General features: G+C 44.8%; 2 protein-coding genes and 1 long non-coding RNA gene across 6 annotated transcripts; all 3 read right to left on the bottom strand.

Annotated features, from left to right (window-relative positions):
- Positions 1 to 83: 83 nt before the first annotated feature.
- On the bottom strand, positions 84 to 11,312 carry pknox1.1 (pbx/knotted 1 homeobox 1.1). Of its 3 annotated transcripts, none has more exons than XM_034110002.2 (11): positions 11,223 to 11,312; positions 9,628 to 9,737; positions 8,271 to 8,401; positions 7,153 to 7,324; positions 4,785 to 4,994; positions 4,398 to 4,551; positions 4,207 to 4,304; positions 3,964 to 4,092; positions 3,795 to 3,871; positions 2,122 to 2,288; positions 84 to 1,842 (listed from the first exon to the last, which is right to left on the bottom strand). In XM_034110002.2, the coding sequence occupies exons 2-11, from the start codon at positions 9,676 to 9,678 to the stop codon at positions 1,661 to 1,663; spliced, it is 1,371 nt and encodes a 456-aa protein (XP_033965893.1). In that variant the 5' UTR covers positions 9,679 to 9,737; positions 11,223 to 11,312; the 3' UTR covers positions 84 to 1,660. The 3 variants fall into 3 exon arrangements, with proteins under 3 accessions (XP_033965893.1, XP_033965895.1, XP_033965894.1); XM_034110004.2 differs by having other exon boundaries at positions 4,794 to 4,994; XM_034110003.2 differs by lacking the exon at positions 11,223 to 11,312 and adding an exon at positions 10,031 to 11,173.
- Positions 11,313 to 11,751: 439 nt separating this feature from the next.
- Positions 11,752 to 15,271, bottom strand: ndufv3 (NADH:ubiquinone oxidoreductase subunit V3). 2 transcript variants are annotated; one of them, XM_034110047.1, is made up of 2 exons: positions 13,764 to 15,271; positions 11,752 to 12,048 (listed from the first exon to the last, which is right to left on the bottom strand). In XM_034110047.1, exons 1-2 carry the CDS (start codon positions 15,184 to 15,186, stop codon positions 11,897 to 11,899), a joined length of 1,575 nt encoding a protein of 524 aa, XP_033965938.1. In that variant the 5' UTR covers positions 15,187 to 15,271; the 3' UTR covers positions 11,752 to 11,896. The 2 variants fall into 2 exon arrangements, with proteins under 2 accessions (XP_033965938.1, XP_071063147.1); XM_071207046.1 differs by lacking the exon at positions 11,752 to 12,048 and adding an exon at positions 12,055 to 13,034.
- Positions 15,272 to 19,680: 4,409 nt separating this feature from the next.
- LOC139435981 (uncharacterized) lies at positions 19,681 to 20,559 on the bottom strand. Its single transcript, XR_011645188.1, has 3 exons — positions 20,426 to 20,559; positions 19,962 to 20,149; positions 19,681 to 19,752 (listed from the first exon to the last, which is right to left on the bottom strand). It is a non-coding gene; the product is annotated as an uncharacterized lncRNA (long non-coding RNA).
- Positions 20,560 to 25,772: the final 5,213 nt, after the last annotated feature.

The following is a 25,772-nucleotide window of genomic DNA, read 5'->3' as shown; positions in this document are numbered from 1 at the left end:
AACCAATCACAGCAGAGGGTGTAATCCGCACACACCCCGTGTGGAGGCAACGCTGAAGGAACAGAGACGGGGAACAGCAAGCAGAGAGTTAGGCATCGTTTATTCCAAAATAGAAAGCTCTAAGGCAAAACAGACAAGAGAAAAGTGAACAACGCTTCCTAAAAAGCAAGTGAGGAACCGAGAGCTCGACGAGAGCCCACCCAGTGTCCCCCCACCCTCAGCTGCACCAAATAACCATTCCAGGCCTCAACTTTACAAGAGGAAATGAACCAGATACTGCAGCTATTGGCAGACAAGTGTTGTACAGTACAATGTAGAGATGTTCAAACAAGAGGCACCCTATTTGTGAAGTAACATATGATAGAGATGTGGAGTCTCTCCCTACATGTGATTGTAGTGGCAGGGGGCCACAGCACCCCTAACACCTGCTCTGTTTTCAGCTCAGCATCTACGTGTACATAAATAAAAGTTGAACGCGTGCAAAAAGTCCACTGCTTCTCGTCGATGGAGCTCAGACCTCACTGTGGTTACTCAGACCCTTGTGATTGTGTGGTTAGCATAGTGTTCTGGATTGTGCATTTTAGAAAGTTTGCTACTACTGTCAAATGATTAAAAGACATAACGCATGTTATACACAATGAGGGTAAACGTGTATGCACGAAATGTGAGCACTGCAGTCAAGTTACTGTGAAAGATTACTTCACATAACATGGATGTTGCAGTACGCAAAGTAACATTATTAACAATGCTTTACAGAACCACACACTTGGACTGCAGTTTAGTGTCCTTTTGACCAATCTCACCAAGGGTCAGACTTTGTTTTTGTGCTTCTTGGCAATCATTCTTTAAAAAAAGAACACAGGTAAGGCCATGTTAGTATTGTAAGTTTAAAACCAATTTAAATAGTCATTTTCATCAGGATTCAATTCCTTTGTTTTTTTTTTAGAAAACTTCAAAGAACCCTGGAAAACAGGGTCGCTAACTTTAATTATGAATCTGTACATAAATATTCCTTACAAAACAGGAGAACACAGAAATGAAACAAAAACACGATTTCATACGTTTGTATATAAAAATAAGCATCTCTCCTTTTTTTTTTAAATCTCTCCACGAGGCTCCGCTCGGCCTGCGGGGGCCCGAGTGAGAGCTCCGCTCGGCCTGCGGGGGCCCGAGTGAGAGCCGCGGAGTCCGTCGCAAAAATGCGCACATCTACTCAAACACAAGCATGCAAAAAGTGAAGACAAACCCTTACAGATACAACTTGAAAATTGTTGGCATCCAAAATGAGAATTCAACTGGGGACGGGGAACAGGGGCCGAGAAACAAATCATAGATCACATTTATCAACGGAGCATACAAACTTGCTTCAAGTGTTAAACACTTACTTTTTCTTCTGTTTGATTTCATCTTTTTGAGCTTAAATATACAAAAAGTGCACTCGCATACATCAACTAAATAATGAAAAAAGGGTTTCTGAAAGGAAACTCCTGATGTACGTACTCAGCATAAGCTGCTGTTCAGCAGGGGGGGGTCGGAGTGCAGGAGCGGGACGTCCTGCACTTTGTGCTGGATGTAAACCTAATGTGTGTCTGTACTAGGGTTTTAAGAGAACTATTGACACATGTGTTGTGTGTAGTTCAGAGTGTGAGGTGTGTGTCCTCTACTGCAACGAGTCGCTGTTGTCCAGGCCTAGCCCGGCCATGTCCACGTCATCGTCTTCGTCTCCACTGTCCCCCGACTCGTCCTCGCTGTGGCCCCCCAGCATCACCTGCTGTATTGCCAGAGTGGCCCCGTCTGACGTCAGGCTCTGCAGACTCTCCATGTTCATCGTCACCATTGTCCCTGAAAAGGAGAGGACAGTGAAAGCTGGTGCAGGAGCTGAGCAGCTCAGCCATCTTTTCATGGTGGATTACGTTCTAGTTTTTTGATCTTTAATATTTGTCAATCAATGACAAATCAATCAATCAATCAATGGCAATGATTGAGATTGAGGCCACGGCTCAAGATGAACCCCTTCACACAGTGACACACAGGGACACAGGTCCTGCTCGCTCATTGAGCGGTTGTTGAGTGTGGATGTTACACAGGATAAAGACTATTTCATGATTATTTCTTGTGTACCATCAGGCATGGTGACTTGCTGCTGGCCCCCCCCTCCTGTGGCGATGGAGTCGGGCCAGAAGCGCTGCAGCGGCCGGTTCTGAGGCGTCTTTTTCTTGGCTTTTGGTGTCTCAGAGGAGCTGGCATCCAACATGGGCTGCAGGATCCGCCTCCTGGCGTTTATGAACCTGGAAACAGGAGAACACTCAGATCTGAGGCGAGGCTGGAGTCTAATCTGTGACCAACTTCAACTTAAACTACATTCAGCTGCTTTTCTCTTCGTAAAGAAACAAACATGGTTCTGCGGTGATCCCACCACAGAACCATGTTATTACTGGGCTGTGCATCTTCACTGGTCTCACGATTCGATTACGACTATCCTGTCAACGATTCGATATCCCGGTGCATCACGGTGCATCACGATTCATACCAATGCGTTGCATCCTCAATGTTCTATATTACTGCACATGGCTTATTTTTAACATGCAGTAAATACATATGAACTCTCGTTTTATCATTTAGAAAGTGCTTCAGAAATCAATAACATAAATGTCTTGACATTAATTTATAAACCAAAATAAAGGAATTGTATAGGTCTAGCCTCCGTGTGTGAAGTTGTTCCATCCTCAAAAACAAAAAGCTAATGCTTCTGCAGTCTAGCTGCAGCTTCTAGCCACGGCCTTCTGTTAAAGAAAGGACACTGAATGTCCTGAATGTGGCATCACACACAGGACTTGAGTCTGAACACAGCAGACAACAGGAGTATTTACAACAGCATATAACAACTAAAATAGTGCATGTGGGTGCACACTCACATTCTCTGTCTTACTGTTACATAAATCCCATGAATGTATGAGATTAAATTAGCTTCATTATATCTCAGTGATTAAGTGAATAATAAAGTTTCTATCGGGTCACTATCAGCCTGTCACTCATTATTTTCAGGGAGGGGGCGGGGCTTGGAGGAACGGAGAGGAGACGGTGATCGCGGAAGCTTTTTTCCTCCTGCCTTCACAAACTTTACACACGTATATATCATCTGAAAATGGCTAGAGGACATTCATACTTTGCAATCCAAGACTTAATTAAATCCACCAAAAACCTGACATGATTGTAACGCGGTTATTTTTGAAAGACATAAATCCCTGTCTGTGTCTCTGAGCCGCAGCGACACGGAGTGATTCAGAGCGGGTCCTGCTGCTGCTGGTTCTGGACTGGTGTTCTTGTGTTGGTGGATAAAGCAGACTGCTCCGTGTTTGGTGTTGCTGTGCCGCTGTCACGTCTGTTCCCTGATCTCTGCGTCACCGACCGATTTGACATTAAAGTGACAGAAAAAACGTTATAGTAAAGCCGCGGCCGGAAAATCAGGAAGCAACGTTGCTACTCTATAACAGATTATCTTCCGTCACTGCATCGAGACCGAATCGTCCACGTCCGCATCGCAATGCATCGTAGAAACGATTATTTTCAACACCCCTAGTGATTACCGACCCAGCCACATTTGTATTAATATAAAATTGAAATAAAGAAGAAAAATCGTCTCGGAATTTTCAAAAAGAATCAAAAGAAACAAAAGTCGATGCAAAAATAGTAAATCAGTTCCTTTGAAAGAAGAGTCTCGTCTCTGGAGCCGAGCGAACACTGGGGAGAAAACGTCCTACATGAAGTCGGGGCGGTGCTGTCGGCAGACTCACCAGTTGTTGACCTGCAGAAGTGTCAGGTTTGTCTGAATGGCGATCTGTTTCTTCTCGTCCTCTGTTGGGTACGGGTGCTACAGAAGGGGACGGGGGAATAGAGGCCTCAGTGTTTGGGTAGGACTGCAGTCACACAGGCAGACATTTGAAGCACACGTCGCACACTCACCCCGATGTGCTGGAAGAGCCACGAGCGCATGACGTTGGTGGCCAGTTTAGGTAGAACGCCACGTTTGTTCTTAGATGAGTTGTCGTCGTGATTAAAGAGGTTCAGGTCCTGGTGGAACTGCAGCTGGAGCTGAGCACACACAGGCAGTTAGACCTTTCTGAATGGACATGTTTGAGTTCATCGCCAAGGAACCAATTATTTACAAATACAGCAGCATCACGGTCACAAAGAGAGACGAACAACCTGATTGTTTTGGACGCGTATCGTCCCGGGAGAAAGAGCCTGCGTCACCACCTGACCCTGAGGAGTGACGACTGTAACGGGCTGGTACACCGTCCCACCTGGAGTCAACACAAACACACATACCTTAATACCTTACTGTGCTTTGCTGTGTGCTGGTCAGTGTCCTTGCTGCTGTGAGAACAGTACAGTACCTGAGGGCGGAGTTGTTGTATGCCATGGTGACATCCCTGCGACCAGCTGGGTGGGGTTGACGGCTGTCACGGTAACGTTCCCTTGCTGCAGGGCTGATGCTGGCACCACGATCTGACCCTGAGGACTGATGGTCCCTGAGATAGAGCTGGGGGTCTGCACAACACATAAAGGGCAAAGTCACTGTTTGTTCCACACTTCAGAGCACTTTGACATGACACCTGCTGACACCGTGTAGCAGGTTCAAGGATGAAATTAAAATGTAAAGAAATCAAAAAGAATCGTCAGTGTCATGAGATGTTAACTTCTAAAGGCACTCAAAGAGCCACCTGCTGGTGATGCATGATTCTCGCACTCTGAATGTGTGGTGATGTGCCGAGTCCACCTACAGTCCATACCGGAGTCTTGATAGGGGAGAAACCCTGGACCTGGCCCTGCACGGGGGAGTAGGGGCTCCCCGGGTCTCCACTCAGCAGGGTCTCGCTGTTCATCTTAGTCTTGAGGCAGGCAATGTAGCGGCTGCAGAAGTCCTTGCACAGGTCACTCACCTTCTCCAGCTCCAGCAGGTGGATGCGCAGCACCTGGATGGCTTTCACCATCTGCAGGGCAGAAGCAGAAACAACAGCTTGAGACAGTCTACGGATCAGAGTGCGTGGCTGATGTTGGGGATTTGGACACTTACAGTAAGGTACCGTCATACACATGTAATACCTGTAGTATTTAACTATGATGAAAACCAGTAGGCGCAATTATGCCAAGAATGATGTGTAATTAATTATACAAAAAACAAAACACAGTGAAAGTTTAGTCAAATCTGCACAGCCGACGGCCGACAGCGTGGACAGTGCAGGCCTGACTCACATGGTAATACTGCGCACACAAGCCACTGTCAAACAACCCCACTTTTAGCTCCGAGGTGTGTAACGGGGACTGTTCATCAGATGAGAAGCCATCGGGTTTCCACAGTCAGAGAACTCCAAGTGTGTGCCCTGGTCATGCTTCTGGCTCAGAGCTTATTTAGCCTTAGTCAGTACCAGAGCAGAAACAGATCCGAGTGTGCTGCCCTCCTTTTCCTTAATCTTTCCAATTCCATCACACTTTGTTTCCTAAGTTCTCTGTGCTCTATTTGAGGACATTGAATCGATTGCTCCATGTGCTGTGTTGCAGTGTATTCAGTTTTCACTCATATTTAACTGGAGCAAGTGGACAAAGCCGCACCTCACCATGCTGATGAGGTTGAAGGTGACTAGCGAGTGTGTAAGTGAGTTGGGGTTCCATTTCGTATTTCTTTTTGAAATACCTCACATCCCGGTTTTGGCCTCAGAACTCAAATTGGTTTTCGGTCATCTGCATATGTAATAATTCCAAACAAATGATCTGCACTTGATATGAACGGGATCCGACGGTCAAGTGGGATCTGAAATCACACTGAGATTACCCCCAGTCACACCGGGCTGCAGTCGGATAGTCCAAAATCAGCTCCTAAGTTCTGACCCTATCTCCTATTCCTTGACCTCTGAGTGAAAGGTCACGGAGTTAAGGGATAGTGGATAGGAGAATTCAAAAGGACTTAGGAGAAGAGACTGCGGTACTTTAGAGAATTGACTGCACTTTCACTATCCGACGTGTTTATGATGCGCCAGCGGACGTCATGACTGTGCGTCTGCTGCTGTGGGGGAACTATGGAAACTACAGTTTTCTATACAGCGGACGACAACATGGATGTTCAATAAGAACGAGGGGCTACTGTAAACTCATCTAGAGACTCTGCTCCGTGCTCTGATGCTGCTGCTTTGCTTTATGAACAACAGAGAAACATATTCTTCATGATCAAAGTTGGAATAGAAATAAAAAAGGAAAGTGAAACTTATGCTCGTCCCCCTCTCCCTCCGGTCCACATTAATACAAATGATCCCAATACGTATGATTGTATGAACTAAAGATCTTAAATCAATACAGATGTATTTATTATAAACGTTAGTCCTTAACATCTATCACTGTGTATATCACCATTCAAACATCTTTTAAAAGTTGAACAAACCCCACACAGCTCAGTAAAGACTGAAATGTTGACTTTATTTGATCATTTCAGTAAAAACTAACGTTCATATTTCTCTCTTTGATTATAATACTGATGAACGTTCAAAACAAAGCACTTTGTAACTTACCACCTATGTTTTAAAATGCTTAATAAGCACCGTAACTTTCATGATATCATTTCTCGTTCATAATCAGTTGTTTCCGTGAACGACCGAATGTTGAGTCACGGCAACTGCTGCGGCTGCAAGGCATTGTGGGGCAGCATTTTCTCCTCTCTTTTCGGTTAGGGAGGTCCAGTGGTTCCTAAGCTAAAGGAGGTTATAAAGGAAGCTTGAAACCTCCTTTCCTTTCATGTAGAGAATTGGAACGGCACTTATCGTGGCTGCCACTGAGGGACTTCCGGGTCATTTCACTCCGTTAGGAAGGTTCCTAAGCTAAACGGACTATTCAACTTCAGCCCAGTTTTCTCTGTCAACAACATTTACTCAAACTGTCTTATAAGCCCCTCCCGACCACATTCAGTTCGTTTTTGGTCAGCCAAAACGTCGCTCTTTTTTTGTTGAGATTGTATCTCCATCTCCAGCAGTAAACACTTGTTTAAGGAGGTATACAATTTTACATTTTGGTGTGTGGTCTACTGTCAAAATCCCACCAAGATGATATAAAACAAACAAAAGAAAACAGCAGCCAAAAATCTGAGATGGAGAGGGTTCTCACCAGGTTGTCGAGTTCAGGGTCCTCGCTGAAGAAGGGCTTGCCCTCTTTCTCTTGATTGCGGACAAAGTTCTCAATGTCCACGTCGAAGCTGGCCGAGGTGATGCAATCAGAGCTGAGCGTGGACTGTTCACACTTCTCAAACAGCAGGGCCAAGAGAGGGAACAGGGGGTGCCTGTGAGGTGTGGAAAAACAAACGGCATTTAGTGTACATGAAAACAAATACTGACAGATACCACATCATTTTAAAATGAATGAAAACCACAAAAACACACTCTTAACATTATTAAATACCAGAGCGTACATTATGGCGCGTTTCCACTGCAGCGGGTAGCTCGCTTTAAGCGTGCCGAGCCCGTTTTTGGTTGCTTTGACAAGTCTGCAGACAGACGGCAGGCGAAAAAAGTTCAAAACCCTTTTAAAATGCGTGTTTTCTAAATGGAGCTTGGCTAAGCTAACGCTGTATAAGCACCGACCGTCCACACTCACAACAACGGCCTACAGACATAAATAAACCAGCGACTGTACCAGCGACTTCGCCATGACACAGGCAGTCTGTGGTTTGTACTTGTTTAACTTCTGTCTAGTTTCTGAACAGATATGAGGAGCTGTGAGCTGTGAGGGCTAACAGCTAACGGCTGTGTTGGTTTTCTGGGGCTCTCATTGAAGATGACGTCACGGCTCCGCCTACACTGCGTTACTATAGTAACTACCCCAGTTCCTAAACTGTAATGGAAGCACAGCATTAAAGTGAGCCGGGCCTAATAAGGCCTAACCCAACCGAGCGAGGCCTGCAGTGGAAACGCACCACGAGAGTCACATGAACAAAGGAGAGGACTTGTCATGGGATATTTCCTACTGGCTAATGTGAAGGAATGAACACTGATTTAGGAATACGGGGTGTTGCGCGCACAGACAGACACACACACACACACACACACACACACACACACACACACACACACACACACACACACACACACACACACACACACACACACACACACACACACACACACACACACACACACACACACACACACACACACACACACACACACACACACACACACACACACACACACACACACACACACACACACACACACACACACACACACCGATATATGGAGGCTTTGTCCACGTCCATGGGTGTCTGTGGCTCTGTGGGGGCTGGGCTGGGCACCTCTGCCAACGTCCCCTCAAGATACTTCTGCTCGGAATCTCCGTCTACCTTTACTACACCTTGCATCTGTTGAAGAAAGGAAACAAAGAAGTGAGAAAAGAAAGCTACAGAGTAACAGAAACAGGGAAGAGGGCGGAGAATGAGAGACATAAAGACATCATGTGAAGACCAAGAGTAGCTGGAGGCAAACTTAACACTGAGCCTTGTTTTAATACGAAGCCTTTAGAAAGTCATGAGGGCATGGTCGGGAATCCACAAAAGCTATGCATTTTTCACACAACACTAAATGCTTTTGAAAGAACGATGAAAAGTAATGCTGCAGAAAGAGGTGTTGATACGAGTTATAAGTCCTGCATCAGCACTCTTTGATGCAAGTTACGGAACTGAGTTTATTCCCGTTTCCCTGTAATACTTGTGACCTGAGAATGACTGTCATACATCTCCGGTGGACAGACAAAATCACATGTCTTCATTCATTCATGCCCTCAGGTATTTTGTCATCGCTCAGTGAGCACACTATAGCTAGACTACTTGCAGTGTTGCCTTCACATTACAATGCAAGCCTACACTCATCCAGAACCTGTGTGTACACAGACATTTACAAATCACCTAATGTAGATTAATGTGTCTGTAGCCTCCAAACCCTCCACTAGAGGCTTACTCATCGAGTGGGAGCCAGGTTTCTTATTTGCACACATATCAACACCGTGCCTGCCTACCTGCCGCAACCCAGGGTCTTTTCCAGGACCATACCATGTGACTGAATGAACAATGTATGAGATTGAGCACAAAGTAGCTACAAATAATCACTTGCTTGGGGTGGAACATTTCTCATTAGTCATAGATCATTTTCAGCTCTCAACACCCCCAAATTTGGCACTTAATGTAAGCTCATAAACAGAAAGACTAGTCAGAAAAATAGGGCTTTATTCATCATCAGTATATCTCATAAAGTGATTTTTTTTGGCAGACAGAGAGACAAGCAGATTATTAAAACTGATGTAATAGTATTAACATCGCTTGTGCTCTAGTGTTACATGCAAGTGTTTCTCTTTGTTTAACAATCCAGTGCAACTTATCACTACTACAAATAACTGGGGATCCATGGGCAAAGAGCGACAATGCTGACAGCTGAATTCAGAAACATTTAGGTGTTGTTATTTCAGAAACTGTCTTTTAATGTTGCGGTTGACTATCTTTTTTTCAAACTTGCAAAAAAAAGGGCAGTTCAGGCACTTGTAGAAGGTTGTGTAGGCTTCAGGGTCCAAACCAAATGCCTCCCTGTCACCCACCTGCTGCTCTCCCTTTGGGTACTTGTCTATGGAAACCGACTGGGCTGCCATCACTTCACTGCAGATGCTGCAAACACCTGGGCATTATAGAGAGGGACAGGTGGCCAAACCTACACAATACACATAGTTTCAGTTAGACTACCTGTTAAACATTCCTGGAGTGTAGGCAAAACTTTTAACAATGCACCGTGAAAAATCAGAGTTTAAGTTATCATTAGCTTTGTAAATACACGTATGTGATCAAGGGGAAATGAAGCACTGTTTCCATGCTACAAAACAATGTATGCTGAATCAATAACAGACAACTTTGGGTGAGCATAAAACAGACACTATGATCAAATATTTACTCCTGAATATGACCCAAAAACGTGAAGCATTTGAAGGACATGTAGAGAATTCATACCATAAACTATGTGGTTTTGATGTTTGCACACGCGTTGGGCCATAACAAGAGAATATGGGGGCACACAGAAAATACGCTAAGGAGGGGAGGTTAAATATGAGTGGATAACGTATACTGATTTATTTCAATATATCGCTTCAACATTAATAAGCATTTCTGTTCACACCAATATCAGAAAACAGCGAGGGTTGAGCTATATACCCTAGGTGCACTGTTATGATAATAGTTAGCAGTTCTAAGGCCACCCTGCAACTGCTGTTAAACACACACACCACGACGGGCTTAGCTGTTAGCCCTGTGTTAGCTCCCCACCCTTTGTGGCGGCAAGGAGAGATACAAGTGTAATAAAGCCCTTAGGTTAACACCTTAAACCCAATGTACTATAACGTTCGTGTTATTCGCAGACTAAGCAGCTCGGCGGGAATAAGCCTTGTTTTTCCACAGTATTTGTTGGCTAGCATGTACCGTTAACGCCACATTGGCGTTAGCTCACGAGCACAATAAAGGTTAACCTAAAAGAGGACCGTCTGTCCGAGACACAGCTAACGTTATTCAGGTACTGTTAACTTATTCGTGTTTCGTATACTGTACGGTGAGGCCAAATGTGACGCGCCATATTTAGCAAGGGGGATCACTGCCAAGAAAACAAGCTAACCTAGCTAGGCAGGTACACAAAAAGACCCCGCTGCGGATGGATACGAAGGATGTTGTCTCAAAGAGCGTTAGCATTGCTCATTTAACATTTCAAATGAAAATGCATTTCTTGAAAGCAATACACACTAATTCGACTGCAATGATATTAAGAAGCATTTGCTGCACAACAGGCTGGTCTCGTTGATCGTCAAACCCTTCCCACACAAGTCAATCAATCAAGCGGGGACAGCTGCCCTCTCCTTCCCCTCCCCTCCGCGCTAACGTTACGATTGTCGGGCCTCGTTTCTAGCTCTCGCCCTTTGCTTTTCCACAATCCTCCTCTGCCCTCAAAACGCCGACATATTTTTTTACCCCCCCCTCCCTTGTATACAGATTGTATTATTCTTTTCGGAGCTCTAGCGCTTCTGCCTTCCTTCCAAAAACACACTCCGCTGCCCTGACTAGGTCCGCACTGCTCGCCCCGGGGCATTTTTGCGTGCGGCCCAGATCTTTTGATTGATAGGGAACGGAAAAAGAGGGATTTTGAGTGACAGCTTACCTGAGTGCCAATCTTCGTCACACTGACAAGCGGCTGCAGCAATCGGGACCCGCAGTTGTCGCGTTGCGTCATCGCGTAAGGGCACGCAGGGGCGCTCGGCTCTTGAATATGTATAAGGTGGGCGGAGACATGACGTCCTGCTGCCTTTCCCTCTGTGCCCTCCTGGGTATTTTGCTTGCTAACGCAATGCACTGCCCCCGTTTACAGAACAGATTTTCTGTGTATTTCCAGCTATATATTTCTTAATGCATCATTTCTCATTATATTCACAACAAAAGCTGATTGTTTACTCCTAAAAGTTATAATCGATATAGCTGGGATAATAGGGACAGTATTTGCAAGCAGGCAGGCTAAGGGAGTGAAAATGTGTAATAATTACAATAGAAAGAGATAAACCACTTGCACACTCAGCTCTATTCAAATGACCCCCTTAGGCAGGAAAGCTGCATAAAAGCGTTTGATCTTTGTCTATCCCTTCATAGGCCTATTCCTTTATTAAAAACAAAACGGAATCAGACCAGGCAACATATATTTTTAATGTATGTACTTTATTGATATAACATTTTAACAGCACATTATTATTATGCATAACTGACAGGTATTCACAATAAAAAGGTCTTCACCGTCACCATAATCTTTAAACAATATAAAGGTTTGCAGCGAAGCCAACTCGTCTAGTGTCTGATGGAGGAGGGCTGCGGGAGGCGGAATTTAGCCATCTCTACATCCAGGTCTGCAAACGTGAAGGGGGTGTAGTTGTGGTGCTGGGTGTTTTTATAAGTGCTGTTGTCAAAAGGCTCATTGGGCTCTGGAGGGGCTGCAGCCTCTGCAAAAGGAGGGGGAGAAAAGGCATGTAAGAAAACTGAGTGTGAAAATAGAGAGCTGGCAAATATTCCTGCCGTTTATGCATTCATTCAAATGAAAAGTTATTCATATTACTAGGTATCCTCCTATGTCCTCGTCCTAGTTGTTATTAGGAGTTGATTTAGCTTTTCTGATAAACTACTGAGTGGGAAACATTTGAGAAGACTTTTAAAAGACATATTCACACCGGAGACAAAGGTGGTCTATTGTGGGGATCTCCTATGGTGGTAGGCTGCATCACACAGTGTGGAGGCACACTGGTGTGGAACGCCTCAAGGAGCATGTCTGAGGGGAAGTATGTGAAGGGAAAGTGCTAGCAGACAGTGAAGCCAGCTCAAAGTAGAGACATAATGATACTAGCATACAAATGGACTGGGAAACAACAGTAAGTCCAAATCATGGTGTATTGGAGAAAAGGTTTTGGTGTTTTGGATTAAACAAAGGGGCATAATGTTCTTCAAACTACTTTCACATCTAAATCTGTTTGTAAAATCAGACTGACGGTAAAGTTATAAACAACGTGTGAGACAGATATTACACATCCACAGTCAGAGAAACACAGTTAAGACACATTTTCATTAATCAACACCGTGAACATCCCAAAGGCAATCAGGTAAAGAACTATTTCATGTAGTCTAAAAAAAAGAAAGACATTAAAAAGTGGTGAGATTAATGACAAGGTGAGGTGGGTGTTCCAGGAAGGAGAGTTTCACCATTGGTCAGAAAAGTGTACTTACGGGCTGTAGTTACAGGAATGTGTAGGAATTCAATCTGTCAGATGCATTAGAAAACATGGGTTGGTGGCTGCTTATCAGCTCCACATACAGTACTCTTATGACTGATCCAATAGTTTTTGTTGCTGTGTAACCCTGCTTCCTGAAACACTTCCTCTGACACCATCAAATCCCAGCTTGTACTGGTCCGGCTGCTGTAAGGGACACGTCTTCACTGCAAGACAATACGGCCATGTGCACTTTAACATTACTGTTAGCAATAACATTACCTGGCACGATGAATCCAAACAATGGCATTATTACCTGTAACCATTACCATTAACTCAGAGAACTGTAAACCAAGTTTCATATGAGCAAATGACAACAATGCGCCAAATTGAACAACATATCAAGGAGAGTCAAATATGAAGAGAAATACTCTGGGTGTGAAGTGTGAAGTGTGAAGTGGGTGTGAAGATGGATTTTCCAACTGCGGGGAGGCTAAGCGAGAAAGACTTGAAAGGTTAAAGATACGTGGTCGATTCCTGACTCAGAAAAAGGCGGGGAGAAAGTAGAAGCAAAGTGACTTCTACTTCATTATTCGTGGTCAACATAGTCATGCTGGTCGAAGACAGAAAAGTCTACATTTCAATTAGAAAAAAGCAAGCAAAGGTAATTAAATGCACCAAAAGCATACGACACATGCACTGCATCCACCCCATGCTTCACCAGCCAAACTGAATGCCACGGCCATGGGAGGTTAGCTGGGAGAGTGATGAAACAAGCCAAAGAAGAAGCTGTGGAGGCAACAGCACCTACTGCATGTGAGGGAGTTAACACCTGTTAGCAGTACACTGAATGTTTTGTGAAAGATAGAGATAAGTAATGTCATCTGTGTGGCTCACAGATCCACGGAGAGGAAAGAGAGAGGTAAAGATTTGGGGAGTTGTAGTGTAGTGTGTACCCTCAGATGCTTCAAGTGGGGCCTCGGCCTGCAGCTCCTCTCCTGCAGCTTCAGCTATGACTGCAGCTGTGTCCACCAGCTCCTCTGTGCCCTGCACATGCTCAGTGTCTTCAACTGCAGCTTCTGCAGGGGAGGCTTCAGCTAAAACTGGAGCCGGGTCCACCAGCTCCTCAGGGGCAGAAGCTTCTGCAGGGGAGGCTTCAGCTAAAACTGGAGCCGGGTCCACCAGCTCCTCAGGGGCAGAAGCTTCTGCAGGGGAGGCTTCAGCTAAAACTGGAGCCGGGTCCACCAGCTCCTCAGGGGCAGAAGCTTCTGCTCCAGCCTCAGCTTGAGCTATGGCAGGGGCCGGGTCCACCAGCTCCTCAGGGGCAGAAGCTTCTGCTCCAGCCTCAGCTTGAGCTATGGCAGGTGCCGGGTCCACCAGGTCCTTGGTGCTCTTCACAAGGGCAGAAACTTCAGCTACAGCCTCAGCAGCCACTTTGGTGGGGGCAACTTCAGCTTCTACAGACTCTGCAGCAGCTTCTGCAGGATCTTCAGCAGGTGGGGGCTCTGTGGCATATACAGGAACATCTGTTTGGGCTTTTTCTGAAGTTGAAGCTTCAATCACAACGGCTGAAGTTTGTACCTGGTCATCTTTTATTAATTCTGGAGCGGGTTCCACTTCAGCTGAAACTTCTGGGCTGGTCACAGTGGTGGCAGTGCAGATCTCAGGAGCTGGGTCTACCAACTCCTCAGAGCTAACACTGGGAGCCTCGATAGTGGCTGGAGCTTGAGCAGCTTCTGCTGCCGCTGCTGAACAGGCAGGAGTAGCTTCAGGTTCTGGGGGAACTTCCTTCTTCACTTCATTTGTGCCATCCTTTACATCTGATGCAACCTCCTGGACTTCTGCCATTTGTTGCACACTGGAATATGACACTTCTGGTAGGGAGGTCTTGGTTTCAGCCTTTTCTAAATTCTTGTCCTCAGAGTCAGAGTCAGAGTCAGAGTCCGAGTCGCTGGATGATGAGGAGGATGATCCATCAGCTGCAGGATCAACCGGCTCAGAGAAGGCTGTGGCAACTGCGTCTGCATCGTCTGTAGTGGAGGCTGCGACTGCATCGTCTGTAGTGGAGGCTGCGACTGCATCGTCTGTAGTGGAGGCTGCGACTGCATCGTCTGTGGTGGAGGCTGCGACTGCATCGTCTGTGGTGGAGGCTGCGACTGCATCGTCTGTGGTGGGGGGCTGCGACTGCATCGTCTGTGGTGGGGGCTGCGACTGCATCGTTTGTGGTGGGGGCTGCGACTGCATCGTTTGTGGTGGGGGCTGCGACTGCATCGTTTGTGGTGGGGGCTGCGACTGCATCGTTTGGGGTGGGGGCTGCGACTGCATCGTTTGTGGTGGGGGCTGCGACTGCATCGTTTGGGGTGGGGGCTGCGACTGCATCGTTTGCGGTGGGGGCTACGACTGCATAGTTTGCGGTGGGGGCTGCGACTGCATCGTTTGTTGTGGAGGCTGCGACTGCATCGTTTGCGGTGGGGGCTGCGACTGCATCGTTTGCGGTGGGGGCTGCGACTGCATCGTTTGCGGTGGGGGCTGCGACTGCATCGTTTGCGGTGGGGGCTGCGACTGCATCGTTTGTGGTGGGGGCTGCGACTGCATCGTTTGTGATGGGGGCTGCGACTGCATCGTTTGTGGTGGGGGCTGCGACTGCATCGTTTGTGGTGGGGGCTGCGACTGCATCGTTTGTGGTGGGGGCTGCGACTGCATCGTTTGTGGTGGGGGCTGCGACTGCATCGTTTGTGGTGGGGGCTGCGACTGCATCGTTTGTGGTGGGGGCTGCGACTGCATCGTTTGTGGTGGGGGCTGCGACTGCATCGTTTGTGGTGGGGGCTGCGACTGCATAATTTGTGGTGGAGGCTGCGACTGGAGGGTCTTCTGGTGCTGAGGTTTCACTTGCATCAACCAGGTGCTCAGCAGCGGGGGGGGCTGCGTCAACTACAGGTGTAGTTGCTGTGTTGATGATAACTTGAGCAGCAGCTACAGCTGTTTCTGCAGCTGCACTGGGGCTCGCCACGGATTCAGTTGCACCTACACCCTGTGTTAGGAAAACTCCAGGCTCTGAAAGTCTAACTGGAAAGGTCACAGCTGTCTTGTAGGCTAGCAAGGTTGCTCTCTCATCTTGAACCTCTGCTGCTGAGGAAATTGTAAATAGGATAGGAGTGGTTGAATAAGAAAACATTTGCAGTAAATTGGACTTCCACAGTGAATCTAAGTTCACTTGATCCTATACCCATGTATGCTTTCCTAGAAATGTCCAAATAAAAGAAAGAATTACAACACAATATTAACATATCAAAATACAATAACTTAAGATGGTGGTACTGTACACTACTTATACGCAACATTAGACACAATCAGCATCACAAGCTATTAAGAATTACATTTTAACAGTGAATTGAATGGATACAGGTACATTTCCTGCACTGTCAAAAAAAAACAAGTTACACGTTAAGGTTTAAAATCAGAATAACTTTATCATAAATTATATAGATGTGTTCGTAATATAAAAGAAAAAAGATCATTAGTAGACAATAGCAATGAGCCAGGAAAACTTTAAACCTTGAATTTTAAACTTTCTAAAATTATCAGATGTATAGGGTCTTACTCTTGCCTGCAGCCTCTCCCCTCTCAGCTGACTGTGGGGGCCTCTCTGCTGACTGTGGGGGCCCTTCAGCCCGGGAGCAGAACAGAGCAGCCGGGCGGCTCCTCAGGATGCGCCAGCTCTCCTGGTGGAGACACTGCGGAAGGGCAAACACACAGACAGTTGCATTTAACATCGAAATAGCAGCAAAGACAGAACACGGACTCTAACCCTTTATCAAATGTTTTTCTTCCAAAAAAAGCTAAGGTAAAGGTAACACCATTGTATGTTGGGTATGTTTTGTATTTGCAATTTTAGCCAACAACAGATAATTATTTTAAACATGATAAAAGTATAGCACATCGTACAGGTCAAATGAGAGGATTAGCAGCCGCTGCTAGCCTAGATGGCGCTCATGATATTAAACACCATGAAATGTCATAAACAAGAAAATATATACATGCGTAATGTAGCATTTGGCGTTTTGACATGCAATTATTTATGTCATGCGGTTTTAAGTTATGTAGCCATATCACTGTGTGTACCACACAGAAAAGTAGCCAACTACATTCTCGATGGGAGAAAAGGTCGTGTGTTAAAGCTCCGTGATGGCCTCTTCCATCCGGTAGTTTCGAGTTTTCGCTTTAATAACAGGTTTTATTTTGAAGCGGTCATAATATAGCCTAGTTATGGTAAACGTGACTCTGGTAGCTCGGGTGTGTGGTTAAGGTTAGAGAAGACGCCGTGGGGTCAGTGCTAAGGAGACCCGAGACGAGTCGTGTACGCGGGTCCACTGCGACGGAGTATCTGTGACTGAACAGTGCTATTCAAACAGACTACATGCAGACAGCTGGGAGAACATTCAACCATTATTACCTTCAGGGAACCCAGTCGCCCTAACCGCAACAAGGACGTCGCCATTTTGTGTTCACAGTGTTATGCTCCGGCCGGAAAATGTTAGTAACCCCAACAGTTCCGCTTCCACAATAATAACGGTGATTGTCCGGACGGCAAACCAAGTAGGACACTTGACACAGTGGCTTTTTGGCAAAGCTAAAAAAGAAAACTCGAGAGAGATGAGTTATTGTTATTACAACGTGACTTCGCTATTATTTAACAACTCTTTTTATTGGGTTATTTTATTTGGGGTTAAGTACATTGTCAGAATAAGTGAGAAATGAATTTAACTTCTATTTCGTATAAGTCTTCGCCAGACCCGGCGGCAGACATACGTCTCTGGGCGGGCATTTGATGCATAGACATATAAAGAGTAGACGCCGCATCGACCGCTACTGCCTATTGGCGCTGACGAGCCGTGGGGCCGCCATCTTGGACCGGTCACCCGCTCCACTCAGTGTAATCTGTCCGGCAGGCGCAATGAAGTGTCAGCGCATTTAATCAATCATAACTCGCTGAATACAAAACTGATTTTCACGGGGGGGGGTTTCTGCAAACGTCATATATGTAGGCATGATACCGGACACATGATTCGGCGTATTTTAATATTCATAGTAGGCTTAACAGCAATAGAATATTCTGGTATTTGATAGCCTATGTTATGTATGATAGGTATTTTGCAAAAGACACACGATATATACACACACATAAAAAAACACTAATGGTCTATATATGATAGAGAAGCAGATTGTGTAGGCCTATACTCAGCTATTTTAATAAGTTGAAAAATGAAGAAACAATAATACATTATACATAGACAGAAGTTATATATCAGTAAAAATGAATATCTATGTCATAAAAAATGAAAATGTACTTCTACATCTATATAAAAAATGTAAATGTTCAAGTTAAACACAAGAACATGACACCACCCTGCCCAAACCATATTTACACAAAGTTGCTCATGACACCCGAATGCCCCGTGCATGCGGCTCCTCCAAAGCATGACTGAGAACCTCTTTCTCATATCTTTGTCTTTGGGAAACCATCAAAATAAAAACGGGAGATTTGAGAGTCAACACAAAAACATTTTAAGAAGGAGGTCAAGCTTATTTTCTTCCTTCTTCTTCCTAGATAGATTAGATTAGATTTTAGATTTAGATTAGGACCCTTTGTGTTTCAGGTGACAAAGACTTCGTCAGGTAATATGCAATGGGAGCCTTCCAATGTCCTTGTAGGCCATCCACCATGAACACAAGAGCCTCAGTAGCAGCATCGGTCTCATTGTTTCCATCACCCATGTCGACAAAAGCAGACATTGACTGGTTATGTGGATTATATTGCACATGTTTTCTGATGGCCATGGCATCCAACATGAGTGAAACACATCCATATTTAGCCTGGTCTTCCTGGCATCTTCTCTCCAGCATATCCAGCATCATCTTGTTCAGGCCAGGCTTGCCATCCACCGAACACAGCCACCTGTAAAAAAATTGAGAAGTAGCTATTTAACGTACTTGCAACCGTAATTTCCAAAAATGAAATTGAACAACATTAAGACGACCTTTTTTTTTTAGACTCTCTGAGGTATTTGTATGCCTTTGGACCATGTAGATGGAGTGTGAGGGCACATTCTCTGTGGTCCTTTGAGTACTCATGGCCCTGCTTTGCCTTGAAGTCTATTTGAAGATCTGAAATTGTATGAGAAAAAATTAATAAGTCCCCTTCATATAATAACAAAGGAGTTTAATAAAGAGTGTAAGAGTAAGATGTACATGAATTTCGAAGTGCTACTTTCATCTTACCTGAGTAGAAATCAAGCCTCTTTGAGTTCTTCATTAATGAGGTTCTTTTCCCTCAAATCCCCCAAAAGACTCCTCACTGTGGTCTTTGCCCTCTTTTCTCTAGCCATGGCATTCTTCCTCTCTCACTCGAGACTCTCCACTCTTGCTAAAGCTTCATTGAGTCTGGCCTTAAGAGCAGTAGGAGAAGCAGGCGAGACATCGCTATGATCCTAGAAAGAGGGATGAACATGGTTTGAGTGATGTTTCACTTCACACACATCACTTTGACACAACTAGAGTATGGCCCACATTCTTTCTTATAGTCATCACCTGTCAAAGCCACTGCCAGCATCATGCGTGTGTGTGTGTGTGTGTGTGTGTGTGTGTGTGTGTGTGTGTGTGTGTGTGTGTGTGTGTGTGTGTGTGCGCGCGTGTGTGAGTGTGCCAGGAATGCATGTTCAACATGTCTTCAATTGTGTGTGTATGGGTTTATTTGTGAGTGTGTTTAATATGAGTGGCAGCAAACAAGAGAGATTGTACTTTGTCTAGGACCATTATGATATGATGTTGAAAATAGAAATACTCACATCATTAGGCTGAGGTTGTAGCTTCTGGGTCGTCCTGAGGGGCCACAGACAGGCTCTCTTCAGCTTTTCTGGAAGTAGACGTAGTCCTGCCCTTTTCCGGCTAAAATGAAAAGCAGAATCACACACACACACACACACACACACACACACACACACACACACACACACACACACACACACACACACACACACACACACACACACACACACACCACACACACACACACACACGTATTTCACCCTGCCCTGTTATTGATAATAGAATATTTACATGTATGAATGCTAATAACCTTATGATGATACACCTACTCTTTGGAGGTGAACCGGGAAGCTGAAGATGGAGGGAATAACACCATCTCTGAGTCGGACAATCTGTCCTGTCAAACTCGTCCTGCTTAAAATGCTCACTGCAAATCACGGATGACTCGCTTGCAGTGAACCCTTCCCTCCTCAAAGCAACTTCCCACTTCTTTCTCATATCTTTGTCTTTGGGAAACCTTCAAAATAAAAACGGGAGATTTGAGAGTCAACACAAAAACATTTTAAGAAGGAGGTCAAGCTTATTTTCTTCCTTCTTCTTCCTAGATAGATTAGATTAGATTTTACTTTATTCATCCCACAACGGGGAAATTCACTTGTTACAGCAGCGATTTATAAAGTCTCAGTTGGCCATGAACATAATGTTTGCTGGCTACGATTTCGCTGGCGGACATCAATACAGTACAATAATATTCTATTTACAAAATACAACCAATTATAATGTTGAATCTTACTTGTGAAAAGTAATCCCCCGACCCCTGTTCGCAATCGTCCGCCGATTTGCACAGCAATATGCTGCACAGTGCTCTGGCATCTTGAAACCTCTGCTGTCTATGGGTAGAATGTCTGTACAATATGGGTAGGATGACCGGTCCAAGATGGCGGCCGTATTTCTTGCGCCCCAGCAGCTAATGCGGCGTCTACTCTTTATATGTCTATGATTTGATGTACCAGGGCGGGCCCACCCCGAAACTTACATTTCCCGGGAAAATTGAATTGTGAAAGAGCTGACATGCTGAAAACCCAACCCCTGCAGGGGGGTCTGGGGAGATTCTCCCCCAGGAGATTTTTTGAAATACTAACATAAAATACACATTCTGGTACTCTCTTGAGAAGAAAAATAAATAAATCTATTACTACACAACATATTTCAGTTTTGTGTTACTTTGTTCTGAAAGCTGAACCTGCTGCTCCTCACAGAGAGAAGAGGGAAGAGGCTGTGAATTACTTTACATTGTGGATAAGGGTGGAAAGCCCCCATTGTTCTGTGTGTCGAAATGAAAGACAGCCCTCACATCAATCATCAAACCGTGGGGTCTTATTTAATTACGTGTTGATTTTCAACACGTAATGTTGTATCGATGTATATATATATATATATGTATATATATATATATATACAGCAAAACTGTATTCTCCATCGGGACTTCCTGCAACAACACCACGTCGTTATCTTGATTCTGATTGGCCAGAAGACATTATCAAAGATGTTCTATTGAGAAGATGATCACTACGTGACAAGTGACTGCTGAAATCAAACTTACTAACTGCTGTCTGTGCAATTTACTCCGTGCGAGTTGGCGGACTTTATTTAGCTTACTTTAAAATCATTTTTCATGGTGGGGCTAAGCCATTTATTGGTATGGCTGTAGCCTACCCAAGTATACCGCCGCCACTGAACATAATAATAAAACAATTACAATTTTGTATTCAGCCCTGATTAAAACAGCGGGCCCAAATCCTGGATGGGCGGGCCTGGCCCCATAGGGCCCGCCCATGACGCCGGGTCTGGTCTTCGCCCTCTAAGGCTATCGCTATAGAGAGGCGAAGTCCCTCCCTATCCGGGAGCCTCCATGGGACCCCGGAAGCGTAGAATTATACATTGAAGTCAATGGAGAGAGAAAGGTTATCTTTTGATCCCGTTTGAATTGTGCCACGAATGACACATATGATGTTTGTCAATTTAAAAGAATATTTTGCAAGTCAAAAAAATTAAAATGTGTCGTAAAACTGTGAAGTTACACATTTTTTTGTGTGAAACCGCTGAGTGAACTACAGGTCTCTGGTCTCGCACAATACGCGTCACCATCACAAAGACGGCCGTCACGTTAGCAAATTTCACCTGTTTCTTTCAGAATGAGAATAAAAGTATAAAACGAGGTGAACATCACTACAAGTCTGGACACGTTGAGAGCTGTACATACACGAAAGGGGAGTTAGTCGGTTCTGTAAGAGCAGCGGGCCCGGCTTTACAAGATGTTGGTGAGTAATATGAGTGCAATGTGTAATGTTAATGTCAGCTAGCTAACATTAGCTAACAAGGTACACTAACGTGTTTTGTTTCAGGAACTAGTTTTCTCCTTAAGAACTTCGTGGTCTCTGTGTATGCTGTGGATAACATTAGTGTTCACAAGAACAAGGTAAACTCCCGTGTTTTGTTTTAGTTGCTCTTCAGATTGAAGCGGCCAGTTTTATATCGACTATACTGTATGTGTGATCTCCTTTTACATCTCGTTGTGTCATTTGAGTTTATTTGCTGTGTGTAGATTCAAGGGTTTTTGTTATCTTGTCAATTTGTTTGGTTATCCAGTAGGGGTGTAACGGTACACGTACCCGTGTGTACCTTCGGTTCGGTACACGTGTGTACCGAAGTGTACCGAACGCATATAACGTTAAACGTAAAAAAACAACTTCTTGGAAGTAATCTCAGGTGCTGCGTCGCAGCATTCAGAGTAATTTGCACCCATTGTGATCAACGCGTCAGAGCGACCAAGTCATTTCATTGGACGAGCTGGTCAGAGGGATGCGTTCACATGTAGTCAGTAATTTGAGGAACTGTCGAAATGGCGAACGCAGATAAAGTTGAGCTCGAAAATCCTCCAGCATCATTGAAGTCTCCGGTTTGGGAACATTTTGGTTTCGCAGTTACGTACAAGGATGACGGACAAAGACAGGTGGACCGAACCAAAGTTGTTTGTCGGCATTGTTCAACTAAAATTGGTTACGCGGCTGGCAATACATCAAACTTGCACACTCATTTGAAAAGGCATCACCCGAACGTGAATATCACCGGTACCAAAAGACTGAAGTGCAAACCCAACTCCCACTAGCATTTAAGCCTCCACCACTCGCAAAAACTTCAGACCGAGCCAATGCTATTACAAACGGCAAATATCCTTATGTTGCCATGTTAGCAAAGCGCTACCTGGCTGTATCTGCTACTACCTCTGTCCCTAGAGAGAGGGTGTGTTCTCCACAGCAGGAGACATTGCTAGTGCCAGCAGATCTGCCCTTTCGGCAAGCAATGTGGACAAGTACATTTTTCTTTCAAAAAACATGAAAATATGTCAAACTGGCTGCTTAGGTACTAGTACAGTACAGATTATTTCAGTTCATCGAAAAGCTGCACCTTAATGTTTATTTTATTATATTTTATATTTATTTGAGTGAATATTCATAGTTTAATAATAATTAAAACCCAAAACTAATAGTTTATGTTTTGTGAGTGCTAGTACAGTAACGTTCAAATACAGATTATTTCAGTTCATCGAAATGCTGCACCTTAATGTTTATTTTATTATATTTTGTATTTATTTGAGTGAATACATTACTCACAGTTTAATAATAATTATAGTTATGTTTTGTGATAATTTTTTCTGCTGTACCGAAAACGTACCGAACCGAACTGTGACCTAAAAACCGAGGTACGTACCGAACCGAAATGTTTGTGAACCGTTACACCCCTATTATCCAGGCACAGCTGTGTGTGACTCCCTCTGGTACACTGATATGTGGCATGGCTTTTGTCACCTGAGCCAGAGCTGCGGCCTCAACATCAGGCCATTGTCACCGTGCCGGAGCTGGTGAAGGGGCATGGGGGTCGGGGGGCTTGAGGCAATTCTTGCCTCAATGTGACTGAGCAGAGACCAGCAAGCTGCCATCCAGACAGCCACCGGAGGACAGCGGACAAATCCTCAGTGGCAGTTACACAGACAGGGCAGGTTGACAGCCAGCAAGTTTGGTGCTGTGCTGCAGTCGGTACTTTCATCCACTCCATGCGCGTCCCTCATGAAGAGGGTGCTCGGGGGGTACAACTTGGACGGAGTCATGGTTGTCAACTGGGCGGTTGTAAACGAGGCCGAAGGGGTGAAGGCTTTTGTGCAGGCCTATCAGGTGACAGTGTTCGAGTCTGGTCTCTTTGTGAGTGAGTCTGTGTTTTGGGAGCATCCCCCGATGGACTTGTGCAGCCATCTGCCCTGCTGGAGGTGAAGTGTCCACCATCATTATACATGATGGTGTATAGGATATATATATATTTGTATACATATCTGTAAATTGTATAATTTTATCTTTAAACATTTAATAGTTTTTTCTCAGAACAGATTTGATTTTCTGAAGTTAATTTAACTTAACCATGTAAGGTCATTATTGAAAAGGTACAATCAATTTGTTTAGGGTTGACTAAAATAATGATAAACATTTCATTTGGATAATTTACTGACAGAATAAGAAACTCAATAATGCTCTACTCACCTGTTCCTTTTTATAAAGTGAAACAGTTGAAACGATAGATTTTAGTAAACTTAAAAACAACCTTCTCCAAAAGCTATCAAGGAATATACCGAATACTTGTTTTAGAACTTTATTACATATTATTTGTATATAGTTTGAATGATCCATAATTGACAGAAGCTTGTGTTTACACTGACCTGTTACTCATATTAATCAGTATTGGGTCCACTCCTATTCATCATTTACCTCCTCCCACTAGGCACAATCCTCCGTCACCATGGCATCCACTTTCACTGCTATGCTGACGACACGCAAGTCTATATCTCAACCAAACCCAACACCGCCCTCCCGCCCACCTCCCTCACCACCTGCCTCCAGGATATCAGGAGCTGAATGAGCAGGAACTTTCCTGAAGCTAAATGGTAGTAAAACTGAGGCCCTGCTCATCGGCTCAAAAAACACCCTCTCCAAAATCCCAACCACCCCACCCCCAAGCATCATGATCGACGGCTTCCCTGTATCCTTCACCAGCCAAGTCAAAAGCCTTGGCGTCATCCTGGACAGCACCCTTTCGTTTGCACCCCACATAAAAAACATCACCCGGACTGCCTTCTTCCATATCCGCAACATTTCCAGACTCCGCCCATCCCTTTCACAATCCAGCACCGAAATCCTGGTTAAGGCATTTGTCACATCCCGGATTGACTACTGTAATGCTATCCTCTCTGGCCTACCCACAAAACTACTCAACAGACTCCAAATCATTCAAAACTCGGCTGCCCGGATCATTACCTGTACCAAATCGTCTGACCACATCACCCCCATTCTCATCCAACTTCACTGGCTCCCTGTTCAGCACCGGATTGTCTACAAAAACCTTCTGCTTACATACAAAGCCCTCAACAACCTCACCCCCACCTATCTCTCAAACCTCCTCCAGGAATACACCCCCTCCCGCTCCCTGCCCTCATCCTCAGCCGGACTCCTGACTGTCCCCACCTCCCGCCTTAGCACCATGGGAGCCAGGGCTTTTAGCTGCACCGCATCCAGGCTCTGGAACTCTCTGCCTCCACACATCAAACAGTCTGACTCCATCACGACATTCAAAACCCACCTGTTTAAACTGGCCTAGTAACTCTAAAACACATTCAACCTGCCATCACAGACCCCCCTCTCACTCGTCACTCCACACTCTTGTCCTGCCTGTTTTATGCTGCTGTATTGCCTTGTCGGTTCGATTAAATTGTGTTCTGTTTTTGTTTTAGCTGTTTTAACACTTTTAAATGCACTGTAAGGCGACCTTGGGTGTCCTGAAAGGTGCCTCGAAATAAAATGTATTATCATTATTATTATTATATATTAATGTCTTTGTAACTTCTTTAAACCACTACCTCACTCATTTCTTTCATTCATCACGGTTCAGTAAACTAAGTGACACATGAACCAGTTTAATCATTATAATAACGTAGGATTGCAACTCTTTGAAACTGTAGGTGGCTCTTAAAAGAGCCGTTGTATTTGGGTGTGCTGGTCTCAGGTCAGTCTAAGCCCTCTCTCCGCGGATGCGGC

The sequence above is a fragment of the Pseudochaenichthys georgianus genome, chromosome 21 (genome assembly GCF_902827115.2).
Source record: "Pseudochaenichthys georgianus chromosome 21, fPseGeo1.2, whole genome shotgun sequence".
NCBI classification, from domain to species: Eukaryota; Metazoa; Chordata; class Actinopteri; order Perciformes; family Channichthyidae; genus Pseudochaenichthys; species Pseudochaenichthys georgianus.
The sequence above is the reverse complement of the archived record's forward strand: the minus strand, read 5'-3'. Positions and strand labels throughout refer to the sequence as shown.

Excerpts from the sequence above, each read along its gene's own strand:
- ndufv3 (XM_034110047.1), bottom strand. The coding sequence starts at position 15,186 with ATGCAGTCGCAGCCCCCACCCCAAACGATGCAGTCGCAGCCCCCACCA. Across the intron at positions 12,049-13,763 it reads CCCACTTGAAGCATCTGAGG|AGGCTGCAGCCCCTCCAGAG; the intron begins GTACACACTACA and ends CTCCTTTTGCAG.
- pknox1.1 (XM_034110002.2), bottom strand. The coding sequence starts at position 9,678 with ATGGCAGCCCAGTCGGTTTCCATAGACAAGTACCCAAAGGGAGAGCAG. Across the intron at positions 4,093-4,206 it reads TACGCGTCCAAAACAATCAG|CTCCAGCTGCAGTTCCACCA; the intron begins GTTGTTCGTCTC and ends GTGTGTGCTCAG. Across the intron at positions 2,289-3,794 it reads CTTCTGCAGGTCAACAACTG|GTTCATAAACGCCAGGAGGC; the intron begins GTGAGTCTGCCG and ends TCCTGTTTCCAG.